General features: G+C 43.5%; 1 protein-coding gene across 5 annotated transcripts in view; it reads left to right on the top strand.

Annotated features, from left to right (window-relative positions):
• The window catches only part of TRAM1 (translocation associated membrane protein 1), a 118,282-nt gene that overhangs the window by 6,258 nt on the left and 98,996 nt on the right, over positions 1–13,028 (top strand). For 4 of the 5 annotated variants that reach the window (XM_033933416.1, XM_033933412.1, XM_033933411.1 and 1 more), the window contains one exon: positions 12,612–12,675. In XM_033933416.1, the coding sequence (XP_033789307.1) occupies positions 12,642–12,675 (34 nt within the window). In that variant the 5' untranslated portion in view covers positions 12,612–12,641. Of the gene's footprint in view, positions 1–5,920; positions 5,942–12,611; positions 12,676–13,028 lie in introns of those variants that run through there. The other variant, XM_033933415.1, reaches the window with a different exon arrangement.

The raw sequence follows: 13,028 nt of genomic DNA on the forward strand, positions 1-13,028 counted from the left end.
CCTCGCCCCCCCACACAACAAGGTGCTCACCACGGACTCATCGGAGTACGCTTGGGGAGCCCATCTGGATGGCCTACGCACTCAAGGGATGTGGTCAGCAGAGGACCGTCGCTGCCACATCAACGTACTAGAGCTTCGGGCCATCTATCTCGCAGCTGTAACTTTTCAACATCTGCTCCACGACTGGGTGGTTCTCATCCGAACCGACAACCAGGTAGCAATGTACTACGTAAACAAACAAGGGGGAACAGGGTCTTGGCCCCTCTGCCGGGAAGCCCTGCGCCTCTGGAAAAGGGCAATCTCCAACAACACCTTCCTTCGAGCGGTGTACATACAAGGAGAACAAAACTGTCTGGCGGACAGACTCAGCCGCCTCCTCCAGCCTCACGAGTGGTCACTGCACTCTCAGACCTTACGACAGGTGTTCGAACAGTGGGGGACACCTCAAATAGATCTGTTCGCATCCCCCCACAATCACAAACTGCCTCTCTTCTGCTCCCGGATGTACTCCCCCGACCGGCTCGAGGCCAACGCCTTCCTCCTCGACTGGGAGGGAAGGTTCCTGTACGCGTTTCCACCGTTTCCTCTGATCCTGCGGACGCTTGTCCACCTGAAAACAGTACGAGCCACCCTGATCCTGATTGCCCCTCGCTGGCCACGCCAGCCTTGGTTTTCCCTTCTACTTCAACTCAGTGTCAGAGATCCACTGCCTCTGCCTCGGTTTCCCTCTCTACTATCACAGGGTCAGGGTTCGCTGTTACATCCCAATCTTCAATCTCTTCTACTATCACAGGGTCAGGGTTCGCTGTTACATCCCAATCTTCAATCTCTTCATCTGAATGCTTGGTTTCTTTCCCCCTGACTTCTCTCCCCATGTCTCAATCAGTCAAGGAGATATTGGAGGCCTCTAGAAAGACCTCGACGAGAACCTGCTACTCCCAAAAGTGGTCCAGATTCTCAACCTGGTGCTCCTCCCACAGCCAGGACCCGGTGTCGGTCCCCGTCCCTCTGGTCCTTGACTATTTACTTCAATTATCTCACTCCGGCCTAAAGACCAACTCCATTCGAGTACACCTCAGTGCGATTGCGGCCTTTCACCAGCCCCTGGAAGGGAAAGCCCTCTCGCTCCATCCCTTAGTCTCTCGCTTCATGAAGGGTCTCCTGAATGTCCACCCTCCTCTCAAACCTCCTCCGGTGGTTTGGGACCTCAACGTGGTTCTGGCTCAACTAATGAAACCTCCATTTGAGCCCCTAGACAAATGCCATCCAAAATTCCTCACTTGGAAGGTAATTTTCCTGCTTGCGCTCACTTCCGCTCGGCGGGTTAGTGAGTTACAGGCTCTGGTAGCGGACCCACCCTTCACGGTATTCCATCACGACAAGGTGGTACTCCGCACTCATCCAAAGTTCTTGCCTAAAGTAGTGTCTGATTTTCACCTCAATCAGTCCATTGTCTTGCCTGTGTTTTTTCCTAAGCCCCACTCTCATCCCGGAGAGGTGGCGCTCCACACTCTTGACTGTAAGAGAGTGTTGGCCTTCTACCTCCCAACGCACTCAGCCATACCGGAAAGTCCCACAATTGTTTTTGTCCTTCGACCCAAACCGGTTAGGTCACCCAGTTTCCAAGCGCACCTTGTCCAACTGGTTGGCCGATTGCATCTCCTTCTGCTACGCTCAGGCTGGTCTCGCGCTGCATGGTCGAGTAACGGGACACAAGGTCCGAGCGATGGCAGCCTCCGTAGCGTTCCTCAGGTCCACACCTATCGAGGAAATCTGCAAGGCTGCCACGTGGTCTTCGGTTCATACTTTCACCTCCCACTACTGTCTGGACTCACTGTCCAGGGGCGATGGCCGATTCGGCCAATCGGTTTTGCGAAATCTATTTGCTTAAATTGCCAACTTCCCTCCATCCCTTTTCAGTTAGCTTGGAGGTCACCCACATGTGAGAATATCATGCCTGCTTGTCCTAGGATAAAGCACAGTTACTTACCGTAACAGGTGTTATCCAGGGACAGCAGGCATATATTCTCACAACCCGCCCACCTCCCCGAGGTTGGCTTCTTTGCTAGTTAAGTGAACTGGAGACCATGAGGGGATGCGCCCCTTAGTGGAGCAGGAAGGCACGCATGCGTGGAGCAGCAGAGCAAACTTAAATCTTCAATCAAGTTTGCTTGAAAATGCTTCCGCATCGGGGCTCCGTAGATGACGTAACCCACATGTGAGAATATATGCCTGCTGTCCCTGGATAACACCTGTTACGGTAAGTAACTGTGCTTTATGTACATAATTTTGCCATCCAGAAATAGGTACAGAATACATGAGCACTCTTGTAACTGTGTTTAGTGAATTTTCAAAGAATCATATATTTGATATACCACTAGTCAAAATAAGATAAGTGGTTTATAGATCATAGTTAAACAAGTAGGGCAAATATAGTCATGTGAAAAAATTAGGACACCCCATGAAATATTCAGTTCTTTCTTAAGAAATGTTCACATATCTATGTCAAATCCTTTTTTTTTTATCTCTGGAAAAGAAAGTGATGTAATTTGCAAGTAAACAACAAAAATTTTCCTTGATTTTACTCATGAAACAAAAGATATCCACAAAAATGTATATTCTAACTGAGGAATAAATTAGGACACCCTAATAGCTAGTGTTACCCCCTTTAACTGAAATAACTGCAGTGAGATGCTTCTTGTAGTCATCTACCAGTCTCTGACATCGGTCTGAGGAAAGTTTGGTCCACTCCTCAATGCAGAATTCTTTCATCTGTGAGATATTTGAGGGGTTTCCTGCATGTATTGCCCGTTTCAAATCACCCCACAACATCTCAATGGGATTAAGATCAGGGCTTTGACTTGGCCACTCCAGGACTCTCCATTTCTTAGTTTTCAGCCAGTCCTTGATGGATTTACTTGTATGTTTTGGATCATTGTCATGTTTTGCAGCTTCAGCTTTAATTTTCTTACATATGGTCTCATGTTCCTCAAGCACCCTCTTGATACATGGTAGAATTCATGGTGGATTCTATGATGGTGAGCTGGCCAGGTCCTGCTGCAGCAAAGCATCCCCAAACCATGACACTTCCACCTCCATGCTTCACAGTTGATCTGAAGCCCTTTTCGTTGCTCTCCTATGGCGGTACTTGAGAGAGTCCAAAGGAGAGCAACGAAAATGGTAAAAGGGCTGGAACACTGCCCATACGCCGAGAGGTTGGATAGGCTGGGGCTCTTCTCTCTGGAAAAGAGGAGGCTCAGGGGAGATATGATAGAGACCTTCAAGATCATGAGGGGCATAGAGAGGGTGGATAGGGACAGATTCTTCAGACTGAAGGGGACAACAGGTACGAGGGGGCATTCGGAGAAACTGAAGGGAGATAGGTTCAAAACAAATGCAAGGAAGTTTTTTTTCACCCAAAGGGTCGTGGACACTTGGAATGCGCTACCGGAGGAAGTGATCAGGCAGAGTACGGTACAGGGATTCAAACAGGGATTGGACGGATTCCTGAAGGATAAAGGGATCATGGGATACTGAGGGAGGAGCTGGGATGTAACACAAGTATAGAAAGCTAACCAGGTAATGAGTATAGAAACCAAACCAGGTCGTGCATGTGCAAGACCGGAGGGTTAGGACTTCGATAGGAAGACAGGACTTAAATGAGAAACCAGGGTGGCAAGGGAGCCCCTTCTGGTGATACAGACAGGTCGTGACCTGTTTGGGCCGCCGCGGGAGCGGACTGCTGGGCAGGATGGACCTGTGGTCTGACCCGGCAGAGGCACTGCTTATGTTCTTATGGTTCTTTTCTTGGAATGCAGTATTTGGCGTACGCCAAACATGTCCTCTTTTCTGGCATCCAAATCAATTTTAGACTTATCTGTCCATAGAACATTATTCCAGAAGTCCTGGTGTTTGTCTATGTTCTCTCTGGCCTTGATGTTTCTCTTAGAGAGCAAAAGTTTCCTCCTTGCACACCTCCCATGCAAGTTAAATTTGTGCAATCTCTTTCTGATTGTAGAGGCATGCACATTCACATCAGCAGAAGCAAGTAGGTCCCATGATGGGTTTTTGGCGACTTCTTTTAGCATCTTGTGGTCTGCTCTGGGGGTCAGCTTGCTTGAACGGCCAGGCCTGGGCATGTTGGCAGTTGTTTGGAAAGTCCTCCACTTGTACACTATTTTCCGGACAGTGGAATGGCTAATGTCAAATTATTTTGAGATCTTTATAAAACCCTTACCAGACTTATAAGCAGCTACAATCTTCTTTCTGAAGGCCTCAGACAGCTCTTTTAATCTCACCATGGTGTTAACTCTCACTGTAGCAGTCATGAGCACACCAAACTAAATGTCTGAGTTTTAAGTAGGGCAAAGCTCCTTCAAAATGCTGAGTAGCTATGTTCTAATCATGTGCATCTGAAGTGATACACCTGTTTGTGATTTGACCCACTTTAAGTGGAAGGATATTTTTGTGGATATCTTTCTTTCCTGAGTAAATCAAGGAAACATTTGTTGTTTACTTGCAGTTACATCAACTTTCTTTTGCAGAGATAAAAAAAATTTGACATCAATATGTGAACATTTCTTAAGAAATAACTAAATATTTCATGGGGTTTCCTAATTTTTTTCACATGACTTTATATGCTAAAGACATAGGAGATTGGGAGGGACAAAAGGAGTGATTACTTAACTGCTAACAGGACAGTGGACAGTACTCAGCAACATAATTCATGCTGCATACATTAAAAAAAAAATGCTTTCATACTTTACACCTAGTCAGCTTACTGAAAACCTATCTTCTTCATCTGCATTTTTTGCTGTGCAAGTTGCAAATCTGGTGGCAAGGTGCAACTGCTCATATTTGCTACCACATACTTCAGGCTTTTAGTTGATTTCTAACCATTACATTCAATGTATGCACAGACATGAAGCAGAGAAATAATTTTTTTTTCTTCAGAGACCAGAAGTGGAAAATTTTGAAAAAAATCTTAACGATATAATAAGAAGATATATGTATGACATTGAAAAATAGATAATTCCACTGCCAAATCTGAGCACAGTATTATCTTGTTAACAAACTAAAGGGTTCTTTTACTAATGCTTAGTGTATTCTTGAAGACATTATGCATGTGCTAAGTGCCACACAGCCCATAGGTATAATACAGGCCACACGGCTTTAATAAAAAGGCTCCCAAGTAATTCCTTTTTTATTGAATTAACTCAGCTTTTTCCTGGAGTCACACCTAGCCAATTGGGCTTTCAGGATTACAAGAATGAATACATAATGGGATAGAACAGTATATCCTGGGACTTTAATGTATTCATATCTCTCTTGTATATTCATCTTCATAACTGTGAAAACCTAACTGCCTGCTTGTGCCTCCAGCAGAGGGATGGGATAGGAAACACTAGATGATCTTTTTAAATCTGTGACCAGCTAATCTCCTTTCTAGAGAATGACACGGGGACAATTTCTTCCCTGTCCACACGGGAACTAATTTTCCCATCTTGGCGAGTTCTTTTCCTGTCCCTGCCCCATTCCTGCAAGCTCTGTCCTCATTTGCTCAAGCCTCAAACAGTTTAAAATCATAAGTGTCTGAGGCTTGTGCAGATAAGGCAAAGCTTACAGGAATGGGGTAGAGATGGAGGCAGCAATAAAACTTGCGGGGATGGGATGGAGAAATTGAGTTCCAGCAGGGACTGGTGAAAAATTGTCCCTGTGTCGTTCTCTACTCAATTCATCAAGTTAATGAAGATATAATATGTGGTAGTTACTGGGTTTAAAAAGTAGTATCTGCTAAGCCTTGTCAGTACAGCTTAATAAATGGAAAATTAGAGAAAAGAGGGGTTGGCAGATGACAATGATAATGCATCTTCACTGTTCTCTTAGGCTTCTGCAGCTGGTGTCATGATTGTTGCAGTTGTCCAGGTGTTCCTGGATCTAGGTAAGTAGAACTGATGTTTCAGCCATCATCATTCTACTTAGGCAAGGCAAGACTGCAACAATCATACAACTTCACTATAAAGCTAGTCTATAATAATTGCCGCAGCTGGGTCAGACTAGTGGTCCATCGTGCCCAGCAGTCCGCTCCCGTGGCGGCCCTTATGTCAAAGACCAGTGCCCTAATTGAGTCTAGCCTTACCTGTGTATGTTCTGGTTCAGCAGGAACTTTGTCTTGAATCCCTGGAGGGTGTTTTCCCCTATAACACCCTCCGGAAGAGTATTCCGGATTTCTACCACTCTGGGTAAAGAAGAACTTCCTTAAGATTGTACGGAATCCAGCCCCTTTTAACTTTAGAGAGTGTTCTCTTGTTCTCTCTTACCTTGGAGAGGGTAAACAACCTATCTTTATCTACTAAGTCTGTTCCCTTCATTATCTTGAATATTTTGATCATGTCCCCTCTCAGTCTCCTCTTTTCAAGTGAGAAGAGGCTCAGTTTCTCTAATCTCTCACTGTACTGCAACTCCTCCAGCCCCTTAACCATTTTAGTTGCTCTTCTCTGGACCCTTTCGAGTAGTACCATGTCCTTCTTCATATACAGTGACCAGTGCTGGACACAGTTTTCCAGCTGAGGGCGTACCATGGCCCGGTACAGTGGCATGATAACCTTCTCGGATCTGTTTGTGATCCCCTTCTTAATCATTCCTAGCATTCTGTTTGCCCTTTTTGCCGCCACTGCACATTGCATAGACGGCTTCATTAATTTATCTACCAGTACTCCCAAGTCTTGTTACTGACATGCATCACCTAACACTTATCCACGTTAAACCTCATTTACCATGTTGCAGCCCATTTCTCAAGCGCATTTATGTCGCATTGCAGGTCTTCGCAATCCTTCTGCATCCTCACTACTCTGAATAACTTTGTATTGTCTGCAAATTTAATCACTTCGCTCGTGGTACCAATGTCCAGGTCATTTATAAATATGTTGAAGAGCACGGGCCCAAGCACCGAACCCTGTGGCACTCCACTCGTGATGCTTTTCCAGTCCGAATATTGTCCATTTACCCCCACTCTCTGTTTCCTATCCACCAACCAGTTTTTAATCTACGTATTTCACCCTCGATTCCATGGCTCGCAATTTTTCGAAGTAGTCTTTCATGCGGGACCTTGTCAAACGCCTTCTGAAAATCCAGCTATACGATGTCGACCGGGTCTCCTTTGTCTATCTGCCCCTAAGTGAAAAAAAGCGCTTTAACCCTCCTCTTGAAGGAGAGTTCTCGGTCCTCTGTGCCCTTTACACCTGACTTTGTGAACTTGCTCTGGCAAGCCTGTGTTTGTGGTGCTGGTGCGCCTTCTGCGCAGTCTCCCCATGCTCCAGCATCTACTTCTCGACAGAGGCCCATGTCTCTCCCGGACTCCAGTTGCTGGTTAGATGGGATACCTGAAGATGATGATCTAGATGCTTATCCATTTTCTCAGAGTGAAGCCTCAGTTAGAGATGATGAGACACTGGGTGAAGTGGATCATGGTTTGAGTGTTGCTGCAGGCCAGGGTCAGGACCCCTCTGTTAGCAGTCTTAAGTCTGCTGCACTGATGGATCTTCTCACTGAGTCTCTGAAGGAGCTCAATATTGGATCTTCCTCAGCAGGTTTTAAGCTATCCAGCAAGCCCTGGGTACCTTCCCTCTGTTGAAACTTCCTGTTGCCCCATGTGTGTGTGTGGAACGTGGCAGTGCTAGATGTAGCCTGGCTTAAAAACTGCTGGCAAAGACAGCAAATTTGTAGGATTGGAATGGGGGTAGAGAGAGAGACCAAGACCGCATAGGGCTGATGAGGGGGGCACTTTGACTCATGGAGGGAGAGATGCCAGACTGTGAGTTGAGGGTGAAGGAGGAAGGGAAGAGAGGGGAGAAGCTGAACATGAGTAGAGAGGTGACATGGGCATTGCTGGGAAAAGGGAGGATAGAGTCTTGGGGGGCGGGGAGAGATATACAACTAGGGATGATCCTAGAATGCAGCACAAGGGAAGAAGGGAAAGAGAGGGAAGTAATGGTTACGCTCTAAAGTATGGGGAGAGGGAGATGTGAGATTTGAAAAGGAGGCAGAAAAATGGAAGAAAGCTGAATATAAAAGATCAGTACTGATGTAGGGCAGGAAGTGAGAAAAGAATATCAAGTAGGCAGGAAGCCCTGTGAATCGAGAGCACAGACAGATGGGGGCAGAACCAGAGACTGGGAACAAGATAATTAAAAAAAAATCACTGTACAATAAAGGCAGAAAAAATAATTTACTTAAATTAGTGATTGACATATTTGAGAATTTATATCTGCTAGTTCTACATTTTGCAACATATAAGAAGAAATACATTTCTTTGCATTTCTCTGATGATAGAGTTCATGTACAGTCTGGCATCCTAAAGTTTTAGTTTATATACATTAATACTTCTAGATTGTGGTTATTTAGCCCCTCTTCAAATACAGGATATCTGTATTCTGCAAGTGTGACCAAGGCCAAACATTGTACACCGCATTGATAACTTTATTGAAATTACATTAGGGACTTTTATTCCGCCTATACCTTGCAGTTCAAGGCAGATTACAAAAGAGCTAACTGGACATTTCCAGTGAAGTTACTAAAGTTTTGGGGTTTTTGTGGGGGGTTTTTTGGTTACAAGGGAGGAGAGGTACCTGGATTAATTCTGGAAGAACTTGCAAATTGGATATTAAATTGACTGTACGTTACTGTGTGATATAACAAATAGATTACAGTTAGAGTACAAATAAGATTACGTTACATTTCAGGGATCTGAATACTTGGTTGGTGTTTTGGGGAGGAAGAGATTATTTAAGTGGAGGTTTTGGGGGAGAATTTATCTAGGAGAAGGGGGAAGGTTTGGGTTAAGATATCTGGATAAATTTTTTTAAAAGTAGGGTTTTGATTTCTTTTCGAAAAGTTTTGAAGTCGCCCGTTGCCGTCAACAGGTTGGAGTGGTTAAGTTTTGCTGCTTGCATCGCCAGAAGGTTATCAAACATCTTTTTGCGCTGAGTGTCCTTGAGTGGAGGAAAGGCAAAAGGGTTCGGAGTTCTTCTTTGTCTTGAGGTGAGGATCTGGTTTAGGCGGTTGTTTAGATAGGGGGGGGCGGAGCCGTTTAGTGCTTTGAATAATAGACAGTAGAATTTGAATTGAATTTGTGCTTGCATAGGTAGCCAGTGAGAGTCTAGGAAGGCAGTTGTAATATGATCATATTTTCTCAGGAAGTAGATCAGTCTGAGGGCAGTGTTTTGTATAGTCTGAAGTTGTTTTATCATGTTGGCAGGACAAGGTAGATAGAGGGAGTTGCATTAGTCCAGTAGACCTAAGACTAGGGATTGGACAATTAGCCTGAATTGTGCTGGGTCAAAGAATTTTCTTATTTTACGTAGATTTCTCATAATTAAAAAAGCTTTCTGGGATGTTTTATTGATTTGGGACTGCATTGTGCAGCATCTGTCTATCGTTACTCCTAGGAGTTTGAGTTTGGGCTGTATTGGGTATTTGGTGTTTTTAATTTTCAGTTCCAAGTTTCCAAGTTTATTCAATATTTGATTAATCGCTTATTCAACATTCTAAGCGATGTACATAATATAATAATAACAAAAGTTAATAAGGGGAGACTGACAATTTAATGTTATAAAAACGAAAACAAAACACTTGAGACGAACATGAAATATAAAGGGGAAGGAGAAGGGTAAGAAATACAGTTCTGTAATGGTGGGAGTTTTGGCCTTTTCGAGCAGAAGTAATTTTGTTTTATCTGAGTTTAGTTTCAGTTTGTGGTCTACCATCCATTTTTCCACTGCATCTAGGGTTATTTCCAGTTTTGCTGTAGTGGTGGGCTCTGATGGGTCAAAGGGGAGAAGTATGGTGATGTCGTCTGCTTAGTGGTGTATCAAACACAATTAAACTTGGAAACATTCTTGTGGGGATAAATGTTGGCGTAGATTGGTTGTTGTCATTGCCCCATGTAGGAAGATATTTGTTGGTTTTCTTTCATCCCTTTTGGACCCATTGGAACTCCAACTTAAAAATTAGTAAAGAAAACTGCTATAAAGGGTTGTTTTTGAAACTTAATATAGCTGGTGCCTCCCCTCCACTGTAGTAGGATCCCTAATCTGATGCTAGCCAGAGAGAGAGAGAGTCCACTAGGAAAAGGGAATGTCAACCTCTGCAAATGCACAGTAAGCAATCCAAACAGAGCAGAGCTCTCCAGGTCTTCAAACTAATGGGATTTTAATAACAATCATTCATTCATATATATAACATTGACATGACTTGACTCGCAGAGGACTCAACATGGGCCATGTTTAAGCTAAAAAACCTGCCTCAGGAGTGAGTCTCATAAGCTGAGTCAATTCAAACATAGAAATAATACGTATGCTGCTAAAGAATGATCATTTTGGCAAAGCAGCCAATGAATTATACAACTGGGACAGCAAAACTAGGATCAGGAAATGTTTTTCATAGGACATACGTGTATACAAGGTTAGTGCTGGTTGCATAAGTTTGAATGTTGTTTTGATTACTGTATTTGTTACAGAGCAGGACAGAATTGTGTTGGGATTTTTCTCCATTTCCCTCTTTCCAGTTATGTCTTATTACAGTGCTACTTGATTTGCTTTTGTACAAATTGAGGAGGCAGGAGCTGTTCCCTGGGAAGGAGGTGGAGTTGAAAGCATGAGTGACAGTTTTTTCTGCAAGCACCTTGCAAGTTGATATACAGAACCATGTTGTTTCAGGAGCACTAGACACATCTATAACAAAGAAGATTACAGAAGTAAGAACCTAATAAGAACATAAGCATTGCCTCCGCTGGGTCAGACCCGAGGTCCATCGCGCCCAGCAGTCAGCTCACGCGGCGGCCCAGGACCTGCACAGTACTCTTCTATCTATACCCTTCTATCCCCTTTTCTAGTAGGAAAATGTCCAATCCTTTCTTGAACCCCAATACCGTACTCTGCCCTATTACGTCCTCTGGAAGCGCATTCCAGGTGTCTACCACACGTTGAGTAAAGAAGAACTTCCTAGCATTTGTTTTGAATCTGTCCCCTTTCAACTTCTCCGAATGCCCTCTTGTTCTTTTATTTTTCGAAAGTTTGAAGAATCTGTCCCTCTCTACTCTCTCTTTGCCCTTCATGATCTTATAAGTCTATCATATCCCCTCTAAGTCTCCTCTTCTCCAGGGAAAAGAGACCCAGTTTCTCCAATCTCTCAGCGTATGAAAGATTTTCCATCCCTTTTATCAGACGTGTTGCCCTCCTCTGAACCTTCTCTAGTAACGCCATGTATTGCAAACCCAGCTGCCTTGGTCTTTCTGCTCTTGTGCCAACCTGCAGCCTGGGAATGGGGACATGCAGCATTTACCAGTACTTTAGATCCAGAAGAAATATTTTAAAGCCTAATATCAAACAGAATCATGTTTGTTGGATCAAAGCAGCGTGCTCTCCCCTTGCTAATGCGAGAGGGGGGGGGATATTGAGAGGAATTTTCTCATTGTTGGCTAATTTCAGTTTAAAAAAATATATACTGTACATTGGCTTCCTATTCAGTCATGGTTTTTTATGGGGGGGGTTTGGAATTACCATAATTAATATTTATGAGATGTATGTATTCAAATTGAAGGGGAGGAGTGACCTAGTGATCAGAGCTGCTGCCTCAGTACCCTGAGGTTGAGTTACTTAACCCTCCATTACCTCAGGTACCACAGTTACTATAGATTGTGAGCCTGCTGAGACAGGAAAAATACTTTAAAAGTACCTGATTACTATTCAATGTATTGTAAACAGCTTTGGGTGGAAAAGGTGGTTAATAAATCCCACTCAATCAAACGATATGTTGCTGAGCCATCCTTTGTCCTCCCCCCACTCCCATCCAAATAAAACAGTCAAATTAGGCCATGAATAAAAGGATATTAAGTGCACTAACTGCCTCTTTTACAAAGCCGCACAGCAACAGCCCCAAAGCCCTTTAAATCTCTATGGGCTTCGGGTCGTTAGCACAGGGCAGTCGCTAGTGCGGCTTTGTAAAAGAGGCCATAAGTAGTTTAGGTTTACAAGGATATTGTGGTAAGAACATGTAATTCTTGTTATAGTTAGCGTTAAGCAACTTTCTAAGCACCATATTCTGTTTGGACACTTTTCTGTTATTTCTTTTCTCTTATGTACGGTAATTGTTGTAGTTTTGCAGTTTAGCTTGCAAAAGTGTAGTTCATGAAGTAAGCTTTAAAAATATCTGATAGCGACTTGTGTGTTGGAACTCGTAGCCTCTATTCAGTGCATTAGGTCAGGCATCCTACGTGGTCCTGTAAGAATACCGAGCTGTGTATTTTACTCTTGTGTATTGAATGTGCTAAGACAGCAGAACTCCAAACTTGCTGGTATAGCTTAAACATTTTTCTTTTGATTTCTCTGTTTTGAATTCTGTTTTCTGAATGCTAAACCTTTTTATGTACCAGCATATCTCACTTGGGATTTTTTTGTAAGCAATTTTATAATGTGAGGGCATAGATTATGTAGTAGGGAAGCATGCTTAGTTTTTCTTTTTTAAGAAAAACATGGATTTTGTCTTTCATACCTTTCTAACACTTATTCTGTTTGTTTGGTTTTTTTTCTCCTCTCTTCTCCCCCCCCCCTCAGATTTCAGCAAAACTAGCTGTTCCTTTTGTTATGCTTCAGTACAATGTTACAGTTCCTGCTACAGGTAAGCCCCCCCTTTTAGAACATTGAGAGAATATAGTAGGAGTGTGCAACCTCAGTCCTTGAGGGCCACAACCCAGTCAAGGTTTCCCCATGAGTATGGATGAGATCTATTTGCATGTACTGCCTCCATTGTATGCAAATAGATCTCATGCATATTCATTGGTGAAATTCTGAAAGCCCAATTGTGTTGTGGCCCTTGAGGACTGAGGTTGCTTACCCTTGGAATATAGGATAGGCCGAATAGACATTTGAAAAATACCCACTGGTATTTTGTATTTCTTAGCTTGCATTTACGATGAAAAACTGAAGCCTCTTGTCTTGACTGATTTGATTAACATGTATGGGTAGATTGTT

The sequence above is a fragment of the Geotrypetes seraphini genome, chromosome 2 (genome assembly GCF_902459505.1).
Source record: "Geotrypetes seraphini chromosome 2, aGeoSer1.1, whole genome shotgun sequence".
Lineage (NCBI taxonomy): Eukaryota > Metazoa > Chordata > Amphibia > Gymnophiona > Dermophiidae > Geotrypetes > Geotrypetes seraphini.